A 25230-nucleotide genomic window follows, 5' to 3' on the forward strand; every position below is an offset into this window, starting at 1 on the left:
AAACTTTATAGTGTTTTGGTCTGACCCATGGTCAAGTCAGGATGGCCGAGTGGTCTAAGGCGCTGCGTTCAGGTCGCAGTCTACTCTGTAGGCGTGGGTTCGAATCCCACTTCTGACAAGAATTTTTTGCTTTTGTTTTTTTTTCATATCTTATTTATTTTTACCTCTGACCGCAATGCTCTTAAATTAATTATTTGCCCATCTTACCAACTCCTCGGTGGCCGTTAATTGCACTGTGCAAAGAGCTCAGCAGATGCGCTCAGCCGCATTAATTTGTTTGAGCCTTTGACTTGTTAGCTCGCACTTGTTTGCCAATGTAAATGACACAATTAGCATGCCTCGCTGGTTTCCACTTGCTGCAGTGTTTACTGTAGTGCCGTTGCCCCACTGTGCCGTGTTTGTTTGCGCCTGTGTCTCTGTTTGTTGACTCCAACGACTTTGAGCATTTTTAAAGTGGTTAAAAAACAAAGAATTGTTAATGTCCTGCTGGCCAAATGTTGAGTCCTTGGGGGCATTACCCGTTCTAGTTATCGCACAAATTTCAGTTACTACTGTATATGTCTTTCTTTTCTATATCATTCTAGTACATTATTTCTACGTACTATAGTCTTACCTTTAGGTGCTCGGACAAGGGCCAGACACTCGGGAGTGGGCTCTTGGTCCTGCTGCCAACGACATTCACTAATGCAACAAATAAATCATAGAATATAAGTGTACCACATTCTGCTGGGCTAAAAGAAATTATTCGGCAGTATATTTTGGGGTCAGAGCTGCAACCTGAGCCAAAAGAAGTCCCTTAAAGAAAACTCTTCTGAGAATACGAGGTGTGTTCAAAAAGTAAGGTGACTTTTCAAATTTCGCGGGCAACATATTTTCGATTATCGTTTTTTTGTTTTGTTATATTGGTACACTCTTCCCTAACATCTGTACCAAGTTTCAATGGAACATCCTCTTTTGTTTGGTTGTGAGAGGCGTAAAGTTACAAGTTGTTTTGCGAGCTCGGCGATTTTTTGCTATCGAAAAATATGGATCAAAGGATTTGCATCAAATTTTGTGTAAAAAATAAAATTAAGTGCTCTGAAACACTTGAAATGTTGACAGTGGCATACGGTGAAACTGTTCTGAGTAAAAAAAATGTGTACAAGTGGTACAAACTCTTCCAAGATGGCCGGGAAGATGCCAATGACCAGCCTCGCTCTGGACGCCCAAGCACGTCAACAACTGATGAAAACGTTCAAGCAGTGACGAAAATTGTTTTGGAAAATCGTCGAATCACTATCAGAGAAGTTGCTGAAGATGTCGGTATATCGCTTGGCTCGTGCCATGAAATTTTTTCAAACGTTTTGGGTATGAGTCGTGTGTCAGCGAAGTTTGTTCCGAAATTGCTGAATTTTGAGCAAAAGAACCGTCGCATGAGCATCGCTCAAGAGCTGTTGAATGACGTCAACGACGACCCAGATTTACTCAAAAGGGTCATAACTGGTGACGAATCATGGGTATATGGTTATGATATCGAAACCAAAGCCCAATCGTCCCAATGGAAGAGCCCAGACGAGCCAAGACCGAAAAAAGCAAAAAATCGCCGAGCTCGCAAAACAACTTGTAACTTTACGCCTCTCACAACCAAACAAAAGAGGATGTTCCATTGAAACTTGGTACAGATGTTAGGGAAGAGTGTACCAATATAACAAAACAAAAAAAAACGATAATCGAAAATATGTTGCCCGCGAAATTTGAAAAGTCACCTTACTTTTTGAACACACCTCGTATATCTTGCCTTGGACATTTTTTGTGGCCTGATTAAATTTACTGCACTTTTTTGTGCAAGCCACTCAAGAAAGGCAGGAAAATAAATGAGAATTTCAACCACACAAAAAATGTGACTCCTCAGCAAACGAGGATTCCGAATTCCGAGACGTTAGCTATATGCGATGACACTAATAAAATTAATAGACCATGACTGACTGACAGAGAGGATGGAGAATATGGAGCCAAACATTCCAAATGAACCCAAAAGAGTTTCATACTCATACGTCACGCTCAATGGATTTTGAATGACAGACTATGTCTGGGGAAGAACGAGCAGTTCCAGATGAAAAAGTCAACAAAAGGCTTCTCAGGGACCTTATCCTTTTGATTGACTTCTAATGGGTCAACAAATGGAATCAACAGATGAGAAATTATTGAGATATTTATTATTATTTACATAACTAGGAAACTACAATTACAGCATTAACATAAATCTGAAGGATAATCTGATTCATCACAGATGCCTGCGGATATTTTGAAAATGCATTTGAAACAAATCCCTAGCGTAACGGAAAAGAATCGGTTTCAGTTACAGCTCTCAATACATATATGTATCTGTATCTGGAAGTTGCAACTGAAATTGCAACTGCAAATGTATCTGCAAGTGGAATTGGAGCTGTGTCATCTGCGTTTGTTGCGTGACTCTGGGTTTCCCTCTGTTTGATGCATTTGACAAAACGAAACTTAGTCAAATGGGAATTTGCATGTGGATGGGGCTCTGACCTCTCATGCCACATTCCATATATCTGGATATTTGCATTTTTACTGCAAATTTGAAATCGATTGTGATGTTCTCTCAACTGACTTGGATTACATCTCCGTTTGGCATGAAAGCCGAACAATGGGCAGTGCGGATTGACTGCGTTTTATTGGCCTGCAGCAAAGTAGAGAGTATTTTTGTTTGGATATTTATCTAGTCAATTTTGTAATCTCAATACTTTTGCCCAGCTTTCCATTTCCGCTCGGGCCTTGTCGAACATGTCCGTCCGATATGGCGTCTGATTTCCGCTTTGCGCTTCATCGAACAGCGGATGATGGACTGGGCTTGACAACCCGTCTATGTCAGTGGGACTGCTTCACTGTCCTTCGAAGTGAAAGTTGGCACTAGACTTTTATTGTAGAGCATTTACTTTCGATGGCATTGAAAGCACACCTTGGGTGTATGTGTTATTGACTGTTTAAGTTATAAAATTATGGTTTTTGCATTAATCAATACTAAAGTTACTGTCTCTTTTGAATCTGCCTCTGTGAGTTACTTATTAAACTGTCATGGCCAACGATTCAATTAGTAGCTACTCTAGTTTTAGCATCTGTGCTTTTATATAGACGTATATTTACACATGCAACTGCGTGCATAGATGCAAAGTAAAGTTTTTCGGATGGCTGTGATGCCTCCTCGAAAGCTAACTGCTGCGCTTAACAAGAATTCTTTACGCCATGTTGCACATTTTGCGAATGTTGGCAAGTTCAAACGGCTGTGAAAATGCACACGCTTTACGCCAACGGGTTGGGAACTAACGGGATACCCCCCTTTTTTCAGCAACAACAGCCATTTGATAAGCATCACTGACGCAACTATATAGCTATTTGAACGACAACAAAATGCCGCACGTGTTGCAAGTTGAAAAACTTGAAAAAACAATTGAGCAACTTTCTCTATAAGCTAGAGTATTAATATGATATTATGTACAGAACATTAGAGTATATAATCATGTTCTGGGTACCTTTAAGTTAGAGCAAAGGGATCTAGATTTGATTTGCAGATAGACCATATATTAGAATTGGCTAAGAAATGGGGTTGCATCTGCTAAAAACTTTATCGAATTTAGAGACATATTTATTTTTTTTAATGATTTTTAAAGGCTCTCGTATGTCAATTTCCTGTCTAAGAGAATGGGTGCATTAAAAGAAAGACGTTGTCTTTTTCCAATCCATCTGAACTTTATTTTCAAAATATACAGTTGCATACTTTAAGGCATATTTCATAAGCATCCTTGGTGTTTTTAAACTACATTTTCTTAGCTTTTAATTCTCTCACTAGACGATTTCTTTCCCAGCTAACAAAACATCGCACAACCTTCCCCTTCAGCTTATCTTTCTCCGATTTATCCTTCAGTTCTCTCAGATAGTTAACGGTAAAGTTAGGACACTCTCTACTGCGCAATCTCAAAGAGAGATATTATGAACTGAGAAGAAAGCTTTCGCCTGTGTTGAAACTTCAACTAATTTTAATCAAAACATTTCGGGCCCCTCTTATCCTACATCTATCACCCCCTCCACCCGTGTATTGTTGTTTGCTGCTTCCATTCGCAGATTTCCATAGACGAACAGGGTGAACATTTGATTGAATTGTTATTGTTACGAGAGTTTGGGCGTATGCTGTTTGTTGTTTGTATAGATTTGTACCTGTCCTGGCCTCACTTTTCCACCTTTCCCTAGCATTGTCTTCTTTTTCGGTCTTTTCCATTGCCATTTGGAAAAGTGCACATTTCGGTCTGTTGCGGTATATGTGTGTGTGTGTGTATTTGTGCTTGTGTTTGTTTTGTTCAAATAACTAGTACAACGTTTGTACGTGAGTGGATTTTTCTAGCTCTGAGAATTTCACCGGTGTATTTGTGTGCATTTCTGGAATTTTTTGGTCAAGCGAATTGGTCTACTTAATGGTTGAGTAGCCATTGTTATTCCACATAATAGTTACCAATGCGACCCTGACCCATATTCTGCTCTACTCAGTTTCTCTTTTTTTTTTGTCTCCTTTCATTGTGAAACAGTCGACTGAATTGAACTGACTGTTGTTCAAAACCTATTTGCATATTATGTCCTTCACACGCAGTTACACACTCACACGTGCAGACGTCATTTCCATGTCACTCTTTGTGTGTCATCATTTGGAAAAGCCAATGCACAGGGAAAATATCATAAAATTTCATAAGCTTTAAGAATTTATTAATTTTTTGCTCAAGGTTAAATATAACCTTCAACCTGATTAATATAACAACCTTTTTGGAGTCTCAAAATGCCTATAAAATAAAATATTATCCTATCTTTACATATTTTAAACAACTTTTAAGCTATTGAATATAAGTTATATCTTAACTTAACTATTGTATTAAATTGGGCTTAAAACTTCTGAAATAATTTTATTGGTGCACTTCATGTCCTGGCTCATTTTCCAGTTATTTCATCCTTTTGAAATGCAGTGAACCATGCTCGTCATAGTGAGTTGGTTAAGTGTCACCGACAATGACCGGCAAATGTCGGGCACAAACGTTTAATTGACATAATTAGCTGACTGTCTTCTCACATATGTGCATATGTCTGTCACAAGGTGAGCCTGTCTGTTTTGATTACTCAAGCGGCGTAAGTGCTTTGTCTGGCAGCATTTGGTTGAATGCTTTTATTAAGAAATAAAAAATAAAGAAGAAAAACTTTAGCTGAATTTTTCAATATATATTTTTTAAAAGGTTGAAATAAAATAATGAAATAAAAAATTAAAATTACTAATATTGTTTATTGACCTTAAAATTGTAGCACACCTTTATGCATATTTTTCAAAGGTTGCTGGTAGTTTTTTAATTAAAAAACTTAAATTATTAAAAATGTGTTTGTAAAGAGAAACTACACTTTTGTTTGGAAATATTTGTAAATAATTTTTAACCTTTAAACTTCAAGTTTTGCCTCTTGAGCGCACCTGCAGCAAAATTGGTGGAATGAAACATTTTCCAGGCATGTTGTCGACATTTTTATGGCTGCCACGTTTGCTTACTGTCCCGCTCTGTAGATCCTTCTCTTTTCGCAAGCCAACCAACCAGCTAGCAAACCAGCCAGCCAGCCACTTGGCTGCCCAATTAAAAGTTTTAGCACATTTTCACTTGAAATTAATTGTCGGTAAACGTAATTCATGTCCGAGACACGATTGCTCTAAAGGAGCGGAGCATAGGACACACAATAAAGGGGCAGCAGGACCTGCAAATGTGGCCAAGTGCACCATCACCAATAAAGTGAAAGGAGAGCAGGAGATAGCCAAAAGTATTTAGGGCTTGTGCTACTTTGTAGTTGCTAGCTGTTGCATACTTATGTGCGCTAATTCCAAGACATTTCAGCTAACTGCCCAATTTCACAGGTTTCATTGTAAGGCTACAAAAGTACGAAAAGCTGTGGATTGCCATCTAAGGAATTCAAGCGAGAAGGTTATATTTGGTAAGGCAGAACATATAACATCTAAATATATGTTAAAAAATAAACCGAAATCAACAATAAAACTTCATTTGACCTTTAAAAGCAAAAATTAAATTTTCTGTGGACAATGAAAAACATCATTAAAGTGAAACTACACAAATCATGCCAACTAAGTGTGGATGGGCTGAAGGTTCGATGGCTATTTGGCCAGTACCCAGTGAGCGCCATAAATAACAGCTCACCGCCATTTAGCAGGAACAAAATGAAAATTTTCAATTAAGTTAAAGGCCACTGTCGATAGCGAGCCAATGTCATTAGCAGCAGGTAAAAGGAGCAGGAATTTTCCCATGATGCAGGGATGCAGAAGCAGGCAGAGGAACTGCAGCAGCATTGGAAGCAGGACATAAATTAAAATTGAAGCCAGGGCCATTTTATGTCCATTTAATGGCAGTCCGTGGCAGGCCAGGTGGCCATAAAATGACATAAAACGACGCGGGTCAATGTTTAAATAATGCTAGAAATTGTATTTAGAAACTCTCACTCGATCTCTCTGTCCTCTGGCAGGTGAATATCTGGTTGGTTATGGGGCTTTTGGCCGACGCAACTAATTGACAATTCAAAATGTTTTGGAGGACGGCCAAGTGGAGAGTTGGTGTGTGTCGGTCATAAAGTTAATAAGCAATTTGCATAACAAATTGTCTAAAACGTTGACAACATGTCGCATAGAATTGCCAAATGTGAATCCGAGTGGGACCGACAGTGAGTGCGAGTGCAGAACTCTATGTGCCTGGGCTAATTTCCATGGCCCATGCTGCGTATACGCAATGTGGACCACCCTTACTGGGTGGACGCGCGGGCATGCATTTAATTGTTTCCAACCGGACATCATCCCACGCTTTTGGTCCGCACTAGTCCCTCCGGTCATGACACTCGTACACTTCGGATTTTTGCCAATGTCCGTGCTCGTAATTTATTCTCGGGCTGTTAATTAGCGCGACAACATTCGAACGGGCGAGTTAGATGGTTAATTAATCGACTAAGGAAGTACCTTTTAGGCCCAGGATCATAATGATCTTCAGAGAGTTCAAAGCCATTAGCCGTGATTTATGTATTTTTCGGGTAGGTCTTTTGGGATGCTTATAGTAGAGATTCGATTGGGAGGTTCCATGGAATCCAGGAGTTACCAAGGTATAGTATGTTTATCCAAAAATGCAAGAAACATTTTTGAATAAAATTTGTAATCATTAAGAATTAGAAGGAATTATAATACTATTAACCCCAGTGAATCGGCATTTCCCTTACTAATAAAGCGACATCGCCTTCCGCTGGCTAAACATTAGTTTGAGTTTCCTGCCTCCACATACGGTCTGGCCTGAACAGGGTATCCGAATAACATGATTATGGGTGCATTTAGTGGACCTTCCACGGCAATTAGCCAGTGTCAATTGTTCATGCTGCCGACTGTGAGCGCGTGCGTGGGACATTAGTGGAATGCTTAACTTTTTTTCTTTGTTTGTGCCACATCGAAACAAACCTATATGCATAACGTGCATAGAAACATACATGTGGTCATAGATACATATATGTGGCATGAAACTGAGCTAACTGCCATTTGCAGCTGTTTCTATTTCCGTTCACTGGCCACAAAGCTGCAGTGCAACCCAGTCCGTACCGTCCATCCTGTTCGTTCCATTTTCCCCCGGGCACTACATCATTTGTAATTTGATGGCTTGCCAGTCGGTGGAGGTGGAAGAGGAGGAGGAGGAGCTGGATGCTGGGCGGACAGATGGCAAGGAACTGTGCCTCAAAGTATGCAACACAATTGTGGCCAGGGCCATTATAATTGCAAACACACACATTGCAACACAATCCCTCAAAACAGGCCAGCCATCCCATCTGCCATCCGAGATACATTTGCTATTAGCAGTTGCATTTTGCATTATGCTTTGTTATAATTAAATGATTATCAATTTGGCAAATATTTGATTGCACCCTGCTTGCAAAGCGAAAGCTAATCAAGCGTAAATTGATCTCAGCTTGAACAGTTGAATGGCCAGAACGAGAAAGCCGATGGTCTCAGGGCTTAAATCCTAATGAGGGAGAGTTATTATTATACATTCATTAAGGAAGGTATTCATATTTCATGCATGTTAGTGGTTAGCCAGCCTCTCATCAAAAGCAAACCTTATTATGGAAATGTCATGTAAAACTTTGGCTACTCCTTCTCTTGTAGATCAACATTTTGTCCCACAGAAGAAATGCTAATTTCTTCATAAAAACTTGTAAGAGATTTAAACAGTATTAAACTTATAAAGAAAATTATTTTAAAAAGCCAAATGATTACAATAATATTCTATTTAATTGACTTTTCTTTGCATAAACACCTCGAAAGGATTATTTATTATTTGACCTATTAACCATGATTGAGCACTAACCAGTTAAGATAGCTTATCTAACACGTAGATAGGTTTTATAAAAATTCAAAATAACAATGATTTATAAGCGGGAATAAAAGTTTTACTAACTTCCGTTGAGCAGCGATAAGGTGGCTGTATAAAGAGGTTGCTTTGGCCATTACTCGGCAGTTGCTGATTGACCACCATGAAGCTGTTTGTATTCCTAGCCTGCCTGGCTGTTGCCTCCGCCAGTGTGCTGCCTGCGGCGCCTGGCAAGGCTGTCCCAGTCAAGGACATGCCCCGCGACGGCAAGATCGAGGGTCGCATCACCAATGGTTACCCAGCTTACGAGGGTAAGGTGCCCTACATTGTGGGCCTGAGCTTCAACGATGGTGGATACTGGTGCAGTGGCTCCATTATTGGAAACACCTGGGTTCTGACCGCTGCCCACTGCACGAACAACGCCAACCATGTGCTGATCTACTTCGGAGCTAGCTTCCGTCATGAGGCCCAGTACACCCACTGGGTGAGCCGCAGCGACATGATCCAGCATCCCGACTGGAACGACTACCTGAACAACGACATTGCTCTGATCCGTATTCCTCATGTGGACTTCTGGAGTCTGGTCAACAAGGTTGAGCTGCCCAGCTACAACGATCGCTACAACAGCTTCTCCGGCTGGTGGGCTGTGGCTTCCGGTTGGGGTCTGACCAACAACGACAGCGGCATGTCCAACTACCTGAACTGCGTGGATGTCCAGATCATGGAGAACAACGACTGCCGTAACTACTACGGTGGCAACTACATCACGGACAACACCATTTGCATCAACACCGAAGGTGGCAAGTCTTCCTGCAGCGGTGACTCTGGCGGTCCATTGGTCCTCCACGAGGGCAACCGCATCGTGGGTATCGTATCCTTCGGCAGTGGAGAGGGCTGCACCGCTGGCAGGCCCGCTGGTTTCACCCGTGTCACCGGATACCTGGACTGGATCCGCGACCACACTGGAATTTCTTACTAAGAACTCAACGAAAATAAAGGAATAATATAAACCTATTTTGGTATATGCAAATTTTGAGTTTTCAATTTTTTTGGATGATTTTTGAGCATTTTCTACGACTTCCATATAAAAGTAAGTTAAAGAGTAATTTAAGTAATTGACAGTAGAAAAATCTTTTCAAATAAGTAAGTCAAGAAGTTGAGATCATTGATTAGGAAGCAGCAATATAAAATCAGTACTTAAATGTTACTAACCGATAAGAAAGCTTCTTTACTTGAAGGCGATAAGTTGCCTTTAAGTACTGAAAGAAAAAATCAATATATTTATGACTACCCTTAAGAATTTTATTTTTTACGAGCTGTGGTTATAAACAAATGAAAAGTTGATTAAATAAACAGGTGTATCTTATCTATAGGAAAACTAAGAGTTTTATATTTTTAACCTTTTAACTTAAACTTCTGAAAAACAAAGATAGTTGCAAATATTTTCATAATTTTGGTTTGATTATAAATTATGTTAATTTCATAGATTTCTTATTCCTCTATGGTATTCCAATTTATTCATCCCATAAAAACTGCACTTTCTTCTTGGCAAATTCTGCACTTCTTAGTTGCTAAATTGAACCAACAAAATCAATATAAAACGCGAGGGCCGTAAAAAAGGCCAATAAATTACGAGAACGTAAAACAAAACATAAACTGTTTAAACAATTTACTTGAGAAATGAGTTTTTAGCCCAGCTTCTGGCCAGGGAATCCACGGAGGAGGGCCAAAAGAAGGAGGAACAGCAGGCTGCCCGAAAATCAATTCGCTCAGCCATTTGCCCGGCCCAACGTGTAATTTCTCAATTTTTGGCCATGCGATGTGTTGTTTCTGTTGCTTTTGGCCATTCCCGGCTGGCTCCTGGTTAATTTGGTTCCATTGCCGCGATGCAAAAGCGGAGCAATGGAGTCGGGTGGGTGTCAAATAATGGGTGGATTGGTCCACATAGCCATCTGCCATGGCTTGACTATTTATAAGCTTCTGGCATGAAGACGCTGCGTGCTCCTTGGCTCGTATTTCCTAGTACCAAGCTCCTTTTGTTCAAGGATTGCAATAAATCGAGTGACTTGGAGCTATGTTCGAGTTAAGTGCCTGGATGGAAAACTATCCCGGCGTTTTAGTGGCAAGGTGGCATGGTGGCACGGATAAATAGCGGATATAGAAGATGTACGATAGCAGATAATGTTAGCAAATGAAAAGGGTTTGAAACAATCTATAGGAGAGGGTGGACTTATGCTGGAAAGTACTGCAATCTATTACAAGAAGTATATTGAAAGTTAAATTGAAAGATATAATTACACATTTTCAGGTTAATTTTGTGAGTTTTTATTTCCATGAAGGCGAGAAATTATCATATTAAAGTATTTCATTTATAAAATGGAGTTCCAGCTTATTGCGCCTGCATTGTGATGCCTAGTCCTCGGATCTTCTCATCAATCCAGTTACGCAAATACGGCACATTGGCGTATACAGCCGGTATGTCCTCTACACCACACTCGACACCCCAGGAGACGATGCCCACCAGCTGATAACGATCCATTTCGCCGGGCATTGTGCAGAAAAGCGGTGAACCACCATCACCCTTGCAGGTATCCTTGTCAGGATCTCCGCCGGCGCAGATGAAGCTTGGCCGCAACCGGAAACGAGACTCCAGTCGAGTGTTTCTCAACTTGGCTTGGCACTCTTCGTGCTCCACCAGCGGCAGATTGAGCCGCTTTAGCACTTCCTCCAACTTGGCGGTGCGCGAAGCCTTGGCACCCCAACCAGTGGCAAAACAATTGGCCGAGAGCAGCTGGTCGATCACCTGCGGCGTTTGTAGGGGAGGCAGGCACAACGGTTGGATATGCGGAGATAGCTTAACGGGCTCTTCCAGGAGCAACAGTGCTATGTCGTTGTACAGGGATTGGGGATCGAATTCCGGATGCATGATGATCTCCTTTATGCGGCTACTCTGGTGAGCATATGGCTCGTTGAGACTGTTCAGATCCCACTCGCCGACCCTGGCCACCAGGGAGTTTACCGTATCGTTGACCAGGTTGTGTGAGGAGGTTAACACTAGCTGCGGATGGATAAGGGTGCCACCGCAAAGAAAATCTTGCCGCCCCGTAAAGATGGCCACATTCCAAGGGAACTCTCCGAAAATTGAGACGTCCTCTGGGTAATCGAACTTGTCGTCATCGGGAATCAGACCCTTGGGATTGCTATAACCGCAGTTTTTATACACGAAGTTCTGGGCATGCGAAACATAAGGACTCTGTGTCTCATTCACCTAGAAGGTTGCCAAAGAATTAGTAAGGATTTCGGTGTAAGCATGAATGGACTCACCTGTTGGTCAATAGCACAACAACGGTACAGGGACTTGCTGCACGGAATCGTGCTGATTCTGGGATTGATCAGGGTGGCACCGTTGTCGTTGACATAGTTGTCGCGGCACAGCTTTCTGGGCACACACTCCAAATTCACGCCGCAACTTTGATTTGGCTCTCGAATAGGAATAGTCTTGGTTTGACTGGCGCGAGTCATTGAGCCCTGCGATCTGTCCCAGCTCTCCAGCTGCTCCCTATCGCAACATACTTTTCGTGTGTCACAATACCTGGAACTACGTGGACCGATGCCCATACGGCCGGAGTCGTCAGAGTCTAGGCACCTCTGTATTGTGGTGCACAGCTCATTTGCTCGGCATGCCAGCGAAACCGTGTCCTGGGCCTTCGTGGCCGAACTTAGGGCCAGCAGAAGGAAGATCGTCGAGATCAACCAGCTCATTGTTGCTATTGGGTAGCTGCTGGAGTGAAGGGTAGATGGAACGGAGAACAGAGGGAGAGATAAGTGAAACCCTAATCTCGGACAATGCACAATGGAGGTTATCAGGCGTCGTTGGATTGGTATACAAGTGCACGCTTCATTAAATTTAAAAAGAAATCAATCACAAGGGGACACAGACCTTAAATCCCCCTTTGAAGGTTCTTAAATCTTTCAAAAATAAGGAAACTCAAGTCAAGAAGTCGAAAAAGATATTAAAAACTTTCAGTTTCCTTTGAATTTGATAGTTTTCACAAGCACTTAGTAGCCATTACATCAAAAAATTATAAATGGATATTAGATTATCTTTTAACTTGCACTTTTTACAACCAGCTTTTACAGTGACTGCAAAACTTTTTCTATTATTATGAATATTTAATTGCCTTCAATGAAACTGATTTATTATCAGCGGTTGCCTTCGCGGTATTATATATTATAGATTACAACCAATGCACTTATGTACGCGGATATATATATTGGCATATTATATACCTATATGCTTATGGAGATTAACACGTATAGATGCCGCCGATCCGAAAACAATCTTGTAGCTTGCGATTCCCAAAGTCAACTGAACGGCTAGAGTTGAATTGAAAACATTTATAGAACCTGCTTGGGAGATTGGCAGATCGTAAGAGAACTGAAAGAGAGAATGTTATATAGAAACCGATCAAGTCTGGTTTTTCCCAACCCTGTCATGGCGAAGTTTCTGATGAAAACCCGGTATTTAATAATTTCCCTTATACTTTGCTTATTTTCATACTCCAAATTAGCGTTGATACTAAATATAATTTTAAATTTTTTGAAATTTATTATATTTTTCAAGAAAATAAACAATTTTTACACTCTCACTTTTTAAGGGATTATCTTAAATAAACTTGGATTCCATCTGCAAGAATTCAATAAGTTAATTAAGTTCCAGAACTAAAAATATTCTGCGTCTTACGATATGCTCCACAGAACAACAGCGGTATAGAGGTGGGCACTCTGTATTAGCGATCCTGGGTGCGATGATAATCTCTCCAGACTGAGTCGAATACTCCTGACACAGCGTTCTCGGCGTGCACTCCATGTCAGGTCCGCAACTTTCGTATTTTTGTAGATTGACAGCATTTGAATCTGTAACCAGGATCAGCAGAAGGAACCATGCTGTGAGCATCCAGCTCAGTCTGGTCAGTAGGCGGCTCATTGTTGCTGAATGTGAAGATTCTTTAATCACAAAACAAATACTGGAATGCAGTTACAACTATTAATTTTCTAGAAAATTATTGTTTTTTTATCCAACTTTAACTTTTTTATAGAGAAATTGTTAAGAATATTAACATGAAACATTGTAATGCAATTTCTATGAATGGTTGTTTCACTATACATCGAATATAGACTCCATCTAAAGCACTTTATCATGTAAATATGGAATAGTATATAATCCAATACTTATGTACCTACTGGTAAGTGACACTTCCTTTTAATTTTTCAATCCGCAAACGGTCTAATAGCTTGAGTTTTTCAAAGTCGACTGAATGCCTGCCATTGAATTCTGAACATTTATATGCTGCTTAATAAAATTCTGAGAAATGCAGTTTGGAAGAGAATCTAAGAGAGTCAAAAACATAAACTATGTGATCAAGTCTGAGTTTTACCATATTAATTTAAATAATTTTTACATATCTAAGGTTAACTATATTACCTCGATAAGAAATAGCTTAGTGTACCATAAAAAATCTAAAGAATTTCTCTTAAAATTAAAATTAATAAGAATTTAAACTCTATCATATGAAACTCGATCCAGTTTAATGGAAACGACTGCATGCTCTGAATCATCTACATATGAAAGAGTATATAATAGCAAAACTAATCCTCCTATCACTTAATAGGTGTTAATATGTATATATATCATCGATCCGTAGACAATCTAATAGCTTCTATCTTACAGAGTCGACTGAACGGCTGGCGTTGAATTCCAAAACATTTATGGAACCGGCTTGCGAGTTTCTGAGAAATGCAGGTCGGAAGAGAATCGTTAAATCTAATAAAATGAGAGACAATTACATTTATTGAAATGTCTCTGGAGAGAAGAGAATCTTATAATCTTATAATACCGCCGATCGCTGTGAGGGCCGAGTCAGTCGGAAACGTGTCGCGGCTCTTGAACGTAATTCAAAAAAAATTGCGCATTGATTTGCCTGAAAGTGAATCGGATTTATTTTGATTTCTCAACTATTGTTTGTTGCTCATTGTGTTTGGCTCAGTTGAACTGTGTGAATGAGTGTGGCTTATTTCCCGTTCCCAACCCAATGATCGCCATGAATGTGGAGCTAGTGCTACTGATCGGTCTGACACTGAGTTTCCTTCTACCAACGGGTCATTCAATCCGCACTTGCGATAGCCACGAGATCTGCATTAGAGAGAAAAAGTGCGAGGAGACTGATGACTCTGGGAAGGGGAAGCTGGACGTCCGCCTGCTGGACAACAGTTGTGGCCGTGGACGAGTTTGTTGCGATAAGGCGCAGCTGGAGAGCTTCGATGCCTATGAGGCCGAAATCGAGTACCGGAATCAGCACCGAGAAAATCCCTGGTTGTTTTCTTCTGAAAACCCTCTGAAAGTAACCACAAAAGAGAGTACTAGAACTGACAAGAAAGAGGATGAAGGCTACCAAAGTTGCGGAGTGCAGCGGGAATGTGTGCCCCGGCATCTCTGCACTACGGGAGTTATCAACGAGGATGGCCGGTTCATTATCAAGCCGCGTTTCAACGATGACAGTAACTTTGGCTGCCGAGCTGTGGAGCAGTGCTGTCCGGTGAAAGATCAGGTGAGAGGTCATCTTAGGTATTTTGATATTTATATGGGTTTTACACTGAATTACATAGCAAAAATGAAAACTTATTGTGATTTGATTATAGAAGAAAGTAAGGTCACTTCTGGAATCAAGTCAATTTTGCAAGAGGAAATAAAAATAGCTTTGATTGAAGAAATGTTTGGTTTGTTTTGATTTTGTGTTAATTTTTTTTTCATTCTTTGATGTTTTAAAATATGTTAAGATGTTAAATATTATTGTTACCCATCTTAAGGAACGTTAAGATCAATAATGTACTTTGTTGACTTTACATATTAACACCGCTTCCTGATTTCGGAAAGTGGGTTTTGGTAATTCATAAAATAATCAAAAATAATCTGTAAAAACATATGCATATGTCACATAAAATTCTTTAAATATACTTAAGCATTTTAAAGCTTTCTTGTTTCTTAGACCTTTCTGATTATAAGATTAGCAATTAGCAATTCATCAAATAATCAAAATGGAATTTCCAAAACTTATATATAAATAACTTATACCAATTGCTGTTAGTGAGAATACAGATAATGAGACATTTCTGGTTATAATCAAAGTTTTTGTCATTTTGAGGTCAAATCAAATCTTTAACTTCAACCCAACAAGACTTGAGTCTTAAATTAATAATATTATTACAATTTATCTAGATCGAGGAGGGTCACAATCCAATGCAGCTGGCTGTGAAGGATTTCCAGTTTAAGGGCTGTGGCTACAGCAATCCCAAGGGACTCTACTACAAGCTGGAAGGTTTTAACGATGGCGAGTCCGTCTTTGCTGAGTTCCCCTGGATGGTGGTCCTGATGGACTTGGAGGGTAACTATATCTGCGGCGGCACCTTGATCCATCCGCAGTTAGTGCTAACCAGTGCTCATAATGTGGCCCAGTACAGTGAAGACACACTTCTGGTGCGAGCTGGTGAATGGGATCTCAATAGCCAGACCGAGCTGCTTCCCCACCAGATGCGTCCTGTTAGCGAGCTGCATCGCCACCAGAACTACAACAACCAGACCTATTACAACGATATAGCATTGGTGGTGCTAGAACAACCGTTCCATATAGCCCCACATATTCAGCCCATTTGCCTGCCGGCGAAGGAGACGCCTCAGCTGGAGCAGGACTTGCGGGATGCCCACTGCCTGGCCACTGGCTGGGGGCATTTCAACCTTACGACCCGCACTATGGAACACCTGCTGAAGCGCATCGAACTGCCGGCGGTGGACCATGAAACCTGCCAGCGGCTACTGCGACGCACGATCCTGGGGCGTCGTTACAATCTCGATGCCAGTTTCATTTGTGCCGGCGGCGAGAAGGGCAAGGACACATGCAGGCGCGACGGTGGTTCTCCATTATTTTGCACATTACCAGGGCAAAAGAATCGCTACCAGCTGGTAGGCATCGTGTCCTGGGGCGTAGAATGTGCCGAACAGGATATACCGGCGGTCTATACGAATGTCGCCTACCTCAGGAACTGGATCGACGAGATGGTGGCGAAAAGTGGGTTCCCATTAATCGACAGTTTTTAGATTAGGAGTGGAGTTAGTTTTTAAAGAATCTCAAAATAAAGTGATTTAAATTAAATTTTAAAATCCCCTTCAGATATACCTCTTTACCAATGAAATTGATTACTTAATTTTCCTTGCCAAAATATTGTTTTCCCCACAGCCAACTTCCTCCAAGAATTCCTCCTCACCGAAACGTTGTCACTGAATAGTCGGGCATTTAAGCCGCATTGAGTGGTAGAATTGGAAATGGAAATTTATGGCGGTGCAGGTGAAAGTTCTCCTGCCATTCAATGCAAGATTTATGTGCAGCTTAAGCCGCCGATTCTGATTGCAAACGAGAAGGTCTTCCGGAGCGGCTTAGGTTTTGGTTTTGCGGGCTAAATGAATTCACTACTTGCCGGCACCTACCATCCTCTCCAGCGTCGTCGTATCCATTTGCATTGTTAATTGTTCGGGGGCCAAGTTGAAAAAACCACAACGAACAATCAACTATTGCCAGTGACTCACAGTCAATTAGAATGGACTACATATAGTTGGGTTTGTTTATTTTGACAGAAGCTTAAAAGCTGCATAGCTTGGTTTGGCGAAGGCAAAAAGTTAATTGGTGAGTCACTTTTTCTCGATTTGCAAGTTACCACATTTTCCGGCTAATAAGCAAGGCAAACAAGAAGTCCTCTGAGATGGCAGGAATAATTAAAGCCGCAGGGCAAAAGATACCACAGACTAGGCAAAAACCATTACGTAAATAAAACTTAATGCTGCGATTTACCTTCTCCTGATTTTACATCATTACTCAACTGCCTTTGTGGCTGGAAATCAAGGGGAGAAGCCTGTAAATTATTGAATTTATATCCTTAAAGATCCAGTACAGTACAGCATTTTAAAGTTCGCATTGGACCTACGGCAAATTCACACTAGGCGAAGCATAAAAAATTCAGATATCGGTAGCTAACTGACTCACTGACTGGCTGACTGATTGCTCATACGCACCGTTGACTGCCGCTGACTGAAAACTATGCTGTACGCCTGGTCCTGCGCCAAGTTATCTGCTGGATTTCAATAACCAACTCTGCCGTAGCTACTGTTTCATGGAATTCAACTCGAATTTTGCTCCTTTGCCAGCTGAAACATTTTATGGAGCTACAAATCAAAATTTGCCGGGCACACGTTCACATAAATCAAACCAGGGCCAGCATGAATCTCTTTGATCCCCCTGCCCTCAAAAAACTAAAAAAAAAAAAAGACGGCATGGCCAGAAATAAAATAATCATGTGACTCTATGTGCTGTGCGCATTTGACAATTTGCTGGAAAACTGAATTATTATCTAAACATTCTGGCCTGGCCTGGGCCAAAAATGTGTGCATTAAAATTGCAGCCTCGTGTGCGCAATAATTAAGAATTCAATTTAAACTTTTGCAACTTTCCGCCACTACAGGCGGCAGGATGCTGGATGGCTCTATGGCATCAGGTGGCTCAGAGTTGTGGCTTCCACTGTGGCCGTGTAAAGTCAAAAAGCCGCAACATCATTACGATCCTGCATTTGCATGCACCTGGCATTCCCCAAACTTCTGCTCACACACGCACATCACCCTCAAAGTGCAAAAAACACAGCCAGCCCACCTGGCGTATAAGTAATAAAATGCATCTGTGCTGAGGTGAGCGCATATGTTTTTGCTGCCTTCGTCCTTGTCTCAAAAGGCTTAGGTTGATTAAAGGATAAATAGCCTGCAATTAGCATGGACCACAATGGTTTAATGTCTTTAATAATAGTTTAGTTTTCGGTTTTCGGGAGGAGTAAACTGTTTATGAGAAAGGTGAATGTTTATTTAGTAACTTAGGACTGACTAGATTGAAAGTTAGCAAAGTTAGTCTCAGTTTTAAATAAGCAATATATTACATTTTAAAACACATACAATTTGAATGGGCCTGCTTTTTTATTGCTGCTTGATTTTTACAGACATCATTGCAGCTTCTAGCCTCAGGCCATTAAATATTGAATTAAGCATTACCGAATTTTAAGTTATTTTTTTTTAACACGGCAATCTTTGGTAAGTAATCTTTATCTAGGTATTGAAACGTTTGATCGGACAACCGGAGGACGGTCAGCACGCCGGCCGAGTATCGATCGAACATCCTTGGTGAAACGCAGGGCATCGAGGAAGGGCAGCAATTTTAACAGTTCCGTATCTTCTGGATCATAGATGAAGGTCTTGATGGGTACAGCATTATCAGGATAATCGCGATAGGCATATGGCGAGTTGTCAATGATAAGTGTACCTCTCATATCCGGATTTACCAAAGCCAGATCCTTGGAAATAAGTGGCGCAGCTGAACGGCAATGCTGCCTGTAGAAGCGACGAGAAATTATTCCTCTTCCACCATCAAGAAGGTCCACTACCTGAGCTGCATACACCTCTAGGCTGGCTGTGTAAATCACCAAGTCATACCATTTGGACACAAAGTACAGAAACTCATCGACATACGGCCGTTTGAAGACTCGAAAATGGATCGGTTCGATGCCATCGATAGTTACATTGAGCTCATAGTCCGGTTTGGCGTCATCGGGCATCTGGTTGCAACCGATATTGTCGTGGGTATCAGGATCAAGGTAGCAGGAGTGCACCAGAGTCTCGTCCAGGTCAAGGATCAGGGTCTTTCTTCCCACTGCAGCCAGTTTTTGGGCCAAGACCGGGGACATGGCCACATCTTTGTAGGTGGCCCACAGCCCGGTACGAAAGTACGTACAGACCTTTCTGGCCAGATGGGCCAATAGGTGTCTAATGTAGGTGCCCAGTTCGTTGGCGAGCAGTAACGAGTTGAGCCTCCGGCGCAAGGAACTTGAATGTGACCCCTGGAGATCACTGACCACGGCAACGGCCACCTGGCCGGATGGAGCTAGCTTGACGAGATGTGCAGACTGCGCAGGCAGCTTACTGACCATTTTGCAAAGGCGTCCTCTCCGAATCAATGCCAAAGAGCGAAGCTATAAGCGGAGGCTCTCTTACATTATATATTTTGCCTTACTTTTGATTTAATTTTTGATATATTTTCTGGTGTTATGAGCCGAATGAGAAGTGTCAGTGAATATTATCTCTTAATTTTTAAGTTACAATGTAGACTTTTGTAGCTCTCAAAGAGAAAAAAGTCAGAAGAATGTTAGTTATTTTAAAGATTTTAATTTGTTTACATACTCATATTCAACACCACAATGGGGGACAAGGAAAGTGTGGTCTATATTAAGAATGCAATGGATGCAGAGTTCGATAGCTTTTGGGAAAAGGTCAGTTGCTATGCGGCCAAGACATTCCCCTTTGAGGAAAGGTGTGAATTCGTAAAGAAGGCCAAGGATTGTAACCAGACCGTCCTTGTGCTGCCCTACATGAAGATCTTGGCGTGCGATTTGAATTGCGTTAATGCCTTTGAGGAAATTGTCTTCTTTACCATGTTCGTAGGATTCTGTTTCGTGCTATTGGTACTGCTGATCCACGTATGCGATAAATAGTGAGCATCCTCTATTTATCCTGTAGGTTATTGACTCTAATCACTACACTAATATGGAAACTGGATACTTTGAACCTCCAGCTACAGCCCAACACTGAAGTCCGTATCGAAATTTCTCCGCATGAACGAGCACTTGGCGGGTGTGACCTTGTTGGCCTTTGGTAACAGCTCTGCCGATATGTTTTCCAATCTGGCCGGCATCCGCGACGATGGTCCTGTGTTTGGCAATACCCTGGCTGGTGCCCTGTTTGTGTCCATGGTTTCTGGTGGCCTGATCTGCTACATAAGTCCTTTTAAGATGAACGCCTACGAAAGTGTTCGTGACATCTTGTTCCTTATTTTGGGAGCAAATCTGCTTAGCTATTTTCTGGAAACCGATAGTCATGTGAGCCAGACGGAATTCATAAGTAATTTATGCAACTTTAACTATTGATTTATTGATAATTTATTTGTTTTGCAATTTAGTTATGTATCTTGTGTACTTATTTTACATAATTGTCAATGTGGCAGATGTGTACCTAATTCGGAGGGCTCTAAAGAGTAAGTACTAGACAAATTCGATATATTCGAGTTCATATAACTTTAAAGCATGATCTATCAGCAACAAATAGGCAAATTGATGAACTGTCACATTGCCCTGCTACAATGGTCACCGGAAAAGCGGAAGAGGCTAAGTGAGTTGGAGAAACAACAGGGAGCTTATACCCGAGACGTCGAAGTGGAGATCTTTGAGAAGACCCAATCGGGTCCCAATATTAACAAAATAAGGTTTACCACATCCCGGATGGCCAAGACCAGGCGTGTTACCTTGAATAGAAATACGACGCGGATTATTTTGCTGAGTGATATGCATGGAAAGAATTGGGGTATATGGAAGGACTTCTTCTTGGCCCTGAGACCTATAAAATGTGCAAAGTGGCAGAAAGCTGATCTGCTCCAGCGGGCTTTAATGCTGATCCAATTACCTGGGGTGTTCCTGTGCAGCATTTATATACCCCTGGTGAACTACGAGCTGGACAAACATGGCTGGAACAAGCTTCTGAATTGCCTTCAAGTAATGCTTAATCCAGCACTTTCAATTATAGTCATTAAAGGTGAGTGTTATAGTAACATTTTGTTAATGGTTATTGGTAATTTTTTCTGTAAGCAACAGCTTTCCTTGTCTCCACAACAGGCAAATCGCTTTGGTATACTAACATAACTGAGGGTTATAAATATGCAATTTATTCACTTGCCTTTACTGTACCATTTGCCATTTTTATGTTTGTTCAATCCCGTACCGATGTGCCACCATTTTACCATTCGGCCCTCACAGCACTAAATCTCAGTGGCTCCATGATTATGATTTTTGTTTGCGCCACAGAAATAGATAAGGCCATGGAGGTGATTGGTTTTATAATGGGAGTTGACAACGATTTTATGGGTGCCACAGTGAAGGCCAGTACAGGTTACTTAGGTCACATTATTGCCAATATGTCAATGGCCTTGCATGGATATCCGAAGATGGCCTATGCCTCTGCCATCGGAGGACCCTTTTTTAGTGAGTATCCGTGATGGAAACTCTGGAAAAATCGTTATATAAATATCTTAAATTACAGCTCTCGTCTTGTCCACCAGCCTTGTGCTGCATATCAAAACACGGCTCTTTAACAATATCACGCCCAGCAATCAGTTTGGAAATTATGGTGAAAATGCTTTTATATTTCTAAATTTAGGTCTATTTCTAACACTTCTATGGTCCACGACGTTGGGATTTTTCGCTCGACGTTCTGTGGGAATCTTTGGTATAGTCTTATACAGTATATACCTTATTTTTGCTATGTTAATTCATTGGAACATAATCCATTCGTTTTCTAATGATGCTGCAGTTAAAGCAGGGTTTGGCGATATATGAAAAAGATTTAATAAAAACTCAAACTCTGTGTAAGGTATTCATGTTTTTACTCTTTAATAATAGTTTTCAATAAGTTGATGATTTTCTGATATGTGAGCTATAACATCCTTACAATAATTTGTACTACAAGTAGCAATACTCATACGCCACGTTGCCTTCAAGCTGCTGCTCTTCACACCTCTGAGTTGACAATTAGGTTAAGTCAAATGTGAGTCGGTGCTAATTGCAGGAAAGCCGCAGACACGAAGGCAAGACTCCTGGCAGCCGATTCATTAGCCGACAACAACAGCAACAGCAACAACGAGCCCGCACAGCCACGCCCAACGGATTTGCAGACATGGGCGGAATATGACCTACAAAAGGAGCTACAACAACTAGAAACTAGGTGTTCCCCAGTTACCATTTGCCGCTTGACATTAATTAGGACTTGCATAATTCACTAGTACACCTGTAAATGTAACTGTTACTGTGCTAGACTGCTGCTGCTGTTGGACAACGTGGCGTATACGCAACGTAGCCACTAGCTAATTGAGTTATAATGCTAAGCGGCAATTTATGGCTAGCCAGTATTAGCCGCGTCCAGAACTACATTCCCCGTCTCCAGGCATAAATCTTCCCATTTGAACTTATTTAATATGGTGTGTACGCGCACCATAAATAAATGGCGCTGGCCCTGGCTGGTCTGAAATATTTCCCATTTAACCAACTGACAACTGCAGAGCAAAGTTTTACTGCGGAAATAGCTTTGGTGCAAACTGCAAGCTGCAACGTGAAATATGTTTGCCATCTCCTTGGTGTATTTTTTTGTTTATTAAGAAAAATGATGAGGTTTTCCGCGTTTCTTTAAGAATTTATAAATAGTTTGTGAAAAACTTTTGCCCTCTTCTAGCTGAAAACGAAAGAATAAGTTGACCTATAACAGAGTGCTGTCATAAATTGTCCACCAAAATACATAATTTTAGCAGCTAAAAAGAACATGCCATCAGTATCCAGCAAGGAAGAAATCTAAATACGTGCGTAGAATGATTTTTCAAAATCTAAAATCGTATGTTATTCGCACGTTTCTAAGATACTAAAAGAAATTTATGACTATCAGTAAAAAAGTCAGTGTCGATAGGAAATCAGAGAACTATAAATAAATTCATTCATGAGCGATAGTAAACGAACATGCAAACAGAGGCTTGTCGTTCTAGTTTAATCTTTTTCAACAATAACAATAGCTACCGATAGGAAAGAGCTTTTTCACTATTAAATACTCAAATTAAATACTAGAACTTGGCATGAAATCCATTCAGAAGACACATCATTCGAAATCAATTTCCCTTCTTGCATAAACCATCAGTCTGGCAATCTGGGTGCGATTTCGCACTTGTGCTTTAAATATTTGATGACTTTCACACCGAATCATGCCAAGACCAAGCCAATTGCATAGACGGAAAAAAAAAATCCACTCGTTTTTGCATTCAATTCGGGACTGCAAGTCTATGTAAAAACGTGAAGGAAAATGCAAAACAATTTGGTAACAAGCAAAATGCATCAAATCTCATGGCCATGGAGCTGCTCCATTTCCCCCATGCCCAGCGGATGAGCAAAATCGGAATCTCGAGTGGCGAAAGGAGAAACCAAAGCTGTTGCAAAAACATGTCACATTAAGTGCACAGATAGAGGGTCTGGCGGATGGACAGATGGAAAGATGGCCAGATAGACGGGAAGTCTGAGGGAAGTTGAGTGCTTTTATTGCTGCCGGAATTCTGCGTGCCATTTGCCTTGGAAGTTGGAGCTGTGCAACTTCGTTTCCGCTTCGACTTCTTTCTTCTTTTTTCCCCCTATATTTGAGCCAGCACTTCTTGTTTATGCAATTGTACTTAAATCTAATGGTTATGTTTCAGCTGCAGTTGCCATAATAGCCGGAATCAAGTGAAATTTACATCTGCCGTCGATATTAATGCTGACTGGGGCAGTGCACGGAGAAAAACATAACTAAATAAGATTGTTTTCGATTTGGGATAGTTTTAAAAATAATAAATAATGTTAAATTTAAGGTTATATAAGTTAGTAACGAATTAAAAACTTTGTCTTTCTGGAAAATATAGATCCTTTAAGCTGTCTTTAAAATGCCACTGAAAAGTCTATTTCCATCCAATTCACAGTTGGCTTACTACTTGATTATTATAAACTACTTTTTAAACATAAATTAAACTTAAGAACATACATATTTTACTAGCTAAATTCGAGAATTCCTTCCCCTGCATCAAACCAGTTAATCAGTGTCTTATATCCGCTGATCGATTACCTTAGTTCGTCCACAAAGTCACTCGTCTGAGCTGAAATCCTTCAGTATCATTGTCGCACAAATCTCTCGCCCCTTGAACGTTGACAGGACACCAACCTCCAGCCACTTTAACCCTAATTAACGAGAAGCTTTCCCCATCGTTGCCATCAGTTTTCCTTCATTATGCAATACGCTTTTTTATGCAGTAAAAAAAAAATTAAACTGGAGCGTCGGGACAAGAGAGTTGGCCAAGAGTGTCTCCTTCGCTGCATTTCAATGGAGTGCTGTCAGTTCTTTTGCTACATTCCCGACGCCTTTCGAAAGCTTTTCCCTTGGCTATGTTTTAATCATGATACTTCATTAACTTAATTAGTCAGCAAGTCGGCTGGAGGAAAAGGTTGATGAATGATGCATACTTATGTGGGCAAATTCGAAACGGAATGAGGTCTGCTTTACAGATTAACTAATTAGTTAGTGGGAATATTAATTATTTAACAAATTAATCAAATTAATCTAAAATTAAAACCAAATCATATTGGTTCGAAGTATTGATCTCTGGAGAACTCATGCACCAGGTCCCATTCCACACAAATTGCATAAATCAGGAAAAGGAAATAGATAACCCAAAGGAAAACTCCAGCTGATCGACGGGCTTGAAAATTGAAGGTAACGCACCACCACAAAGTGGTCACAATGGTTATGACCAGGAATAAATAACAGTTTTCGCCCAGATCTCCGTACACCCATAAATGGGCACCGGCTTCGCGAACTCTGAAGTTGAATATGAAGGCCAGACTCATGCTGACCAGAACGGCTGAATGATATATGTAAAGTTAATCTATAAAGAGAGAAAAAGGATCTTTCTCACCAAAAACTGGTCCTCCAATGATAGCTGCGAAGGCCATCCGTCCATAGCCCTGCATAGCCAACTGGGAATTGGCTATAATATCCGGGGTGGCATTCGAAACAGCCTCAAAGGTGACAGCCATAAAGGTTTCGGATAGG

The 25230-nt window shown here is 40.9% G+C and overlaps 5 protein-coding genes and 1 non-coding gene across 8 annotated transcripts; 4 read left to right on the top strand and 2 right to left on the bottom strand.

Moving 5' to 3' along the window:
- Positions 1 to 35: 35 nt before the first annotated feature.
- Positions 36 to 118, top strand: Trnal-cag. Its single transcript has one exon. It is a non-coding gene; the product is annotated as a tRNA-Leu (tRNA).
- An 8468-nt stretch (positions 119 to 8586) lies between these two features.
- LOC108104447 (serine protease 1) lies at positions 8587 to 9440 on the top strand. Its single transcript, XM_017210508.2, has one exon. It carries the CDS (start codon positions 8590 to 8592, stop codon positions 9403 to 9405), a length of 816 nt encoding a protein of 271 aa, XP_017065997.1. The 5' UTR covers positions 8587 to 8589; the 3' UTR covers positions 9406 to 9440.
- Positions 9441 to 10727: 1287 nt separating this feature from the next.
- Positions 10728 to 12811, bottom strand: LOC108104611 (phenoloxidase-activating factor 2). 2 transcript variants are annotated; one of them, XM_017210786.1, is made up of 3 exons: positions 12717 to 12811; positions 11751 to 12204; positions 10728 to 11694 (listed from the first exon to the last, which is right to left on the bottom strand). In XM_017210786.1, the coding sequence occupies exons 2-3, from the start codon at positions 12186 to 12188 to the stop codon at positions 10816 to 10818; spliced, it is 1317 nt and encodes a 438-aa protein (XP_017066275.1). In that variant the 5' UTR covers positions 12189 to 12204; positions 12717 to 12811; the 3' UTR covers positions 10728 to 10815. The 2 variants fall into 2 exon arrangements, with proteins under 2 accessions (XP_017066275.1, XP_017066274.1); XM_017210785.1 differs by having other exon boundaries at positions 11751 to 12207; positions 12717 to 12783.
- A 1556-nt stretch (positions 12812 to 14367) lies between these two features.
- LOC108104448 (phenoloxidase-activating factor 2) lies at positions 14368 to 16633 on the top strand. The gene is made up of 2 exons (XM_017210509.2): positions 14368 to 15034; positions 15703 to 16633. The coding sequence occupies exons 1-2, from the start codon at positions 14519 to 14521 to the stop codon at positions 16576 to 16578; spliced, it is 1392 nt and encodes a 463-aa protein (XP_017065998.1). The 5' UTR covers positions 14368 to 14518; the 3' UTR covers positions 16579 to 16633.
- Positions 16634 to 18429: 1796 nt separating this feature from the next.
- On the bottom strand, positions 18430 to 19665 carry LOC108104452 (CTD nuclear envelope phosphatase 1). Of its 2 annotated transcripts, XM_017210516.1 has the most exons (2): positions 19042 to 19665; positions 18817 to 18982 (listed from the first exon to the last, which is right to left on the bottom strand). In XM_017210516.1, exons 1-2 carry the CDS (start codon positions 19497 to 19499, stop codon positions 18940 to 18942), a joined length of 501 nt encoding a protein of 166 aa, XP_017066005.1. In that variant the 5' UTR covers positions 19500 to 19665; the 3' UTR covers positions 18817 to 18939. The 2 variants fall into 2 exon arrangements, with proteins under 2 accessions (XP_017066004.1, XP_017066005.1); XM_017210515.1 differs by having other exon boundaries at positions 18430 to 19659.
- Positions 19666 to 19766: 101 nt separating this feature from the next.
- On the top strand, positions 19767 to 21990 carry LOC108104451 (mitochondrial sodium/calcium exchanger protein). The gene is given in 7 exon segments (XM_017210514.2): positions 19767 to 20059; positions 20141 to 20466; positions 20525 to 20599; positions 20661 to 20686; positions 20688 to 21153; positions 21213 to 21599; positions 21658 to 21990. Coding segments are annotated over 7 exon segments (1869 nt in total). The 3' UTR covers positions 21954 to 21990.
- The last annotated feature ends 3240 nt before the right edge of the window (positions 21991 to 25230 follow it).

This window comes from Drosophila eugracilis, unplaced genomic scaffold, assembly GCF_018153835.1.
Source record: "Drosophila eugracilis isolate 14026-0451.02 unplaced genomic scaffold, ASM1815383v1 contig_1765, whole genome shotgun sequence".
Classification (NCBI taxonomy): Eukaryota; Metazoa; Arthropoda; class Insecta; order Diptera; family Drosophilidae; genus Drosophila; species Drosophila eugracilis.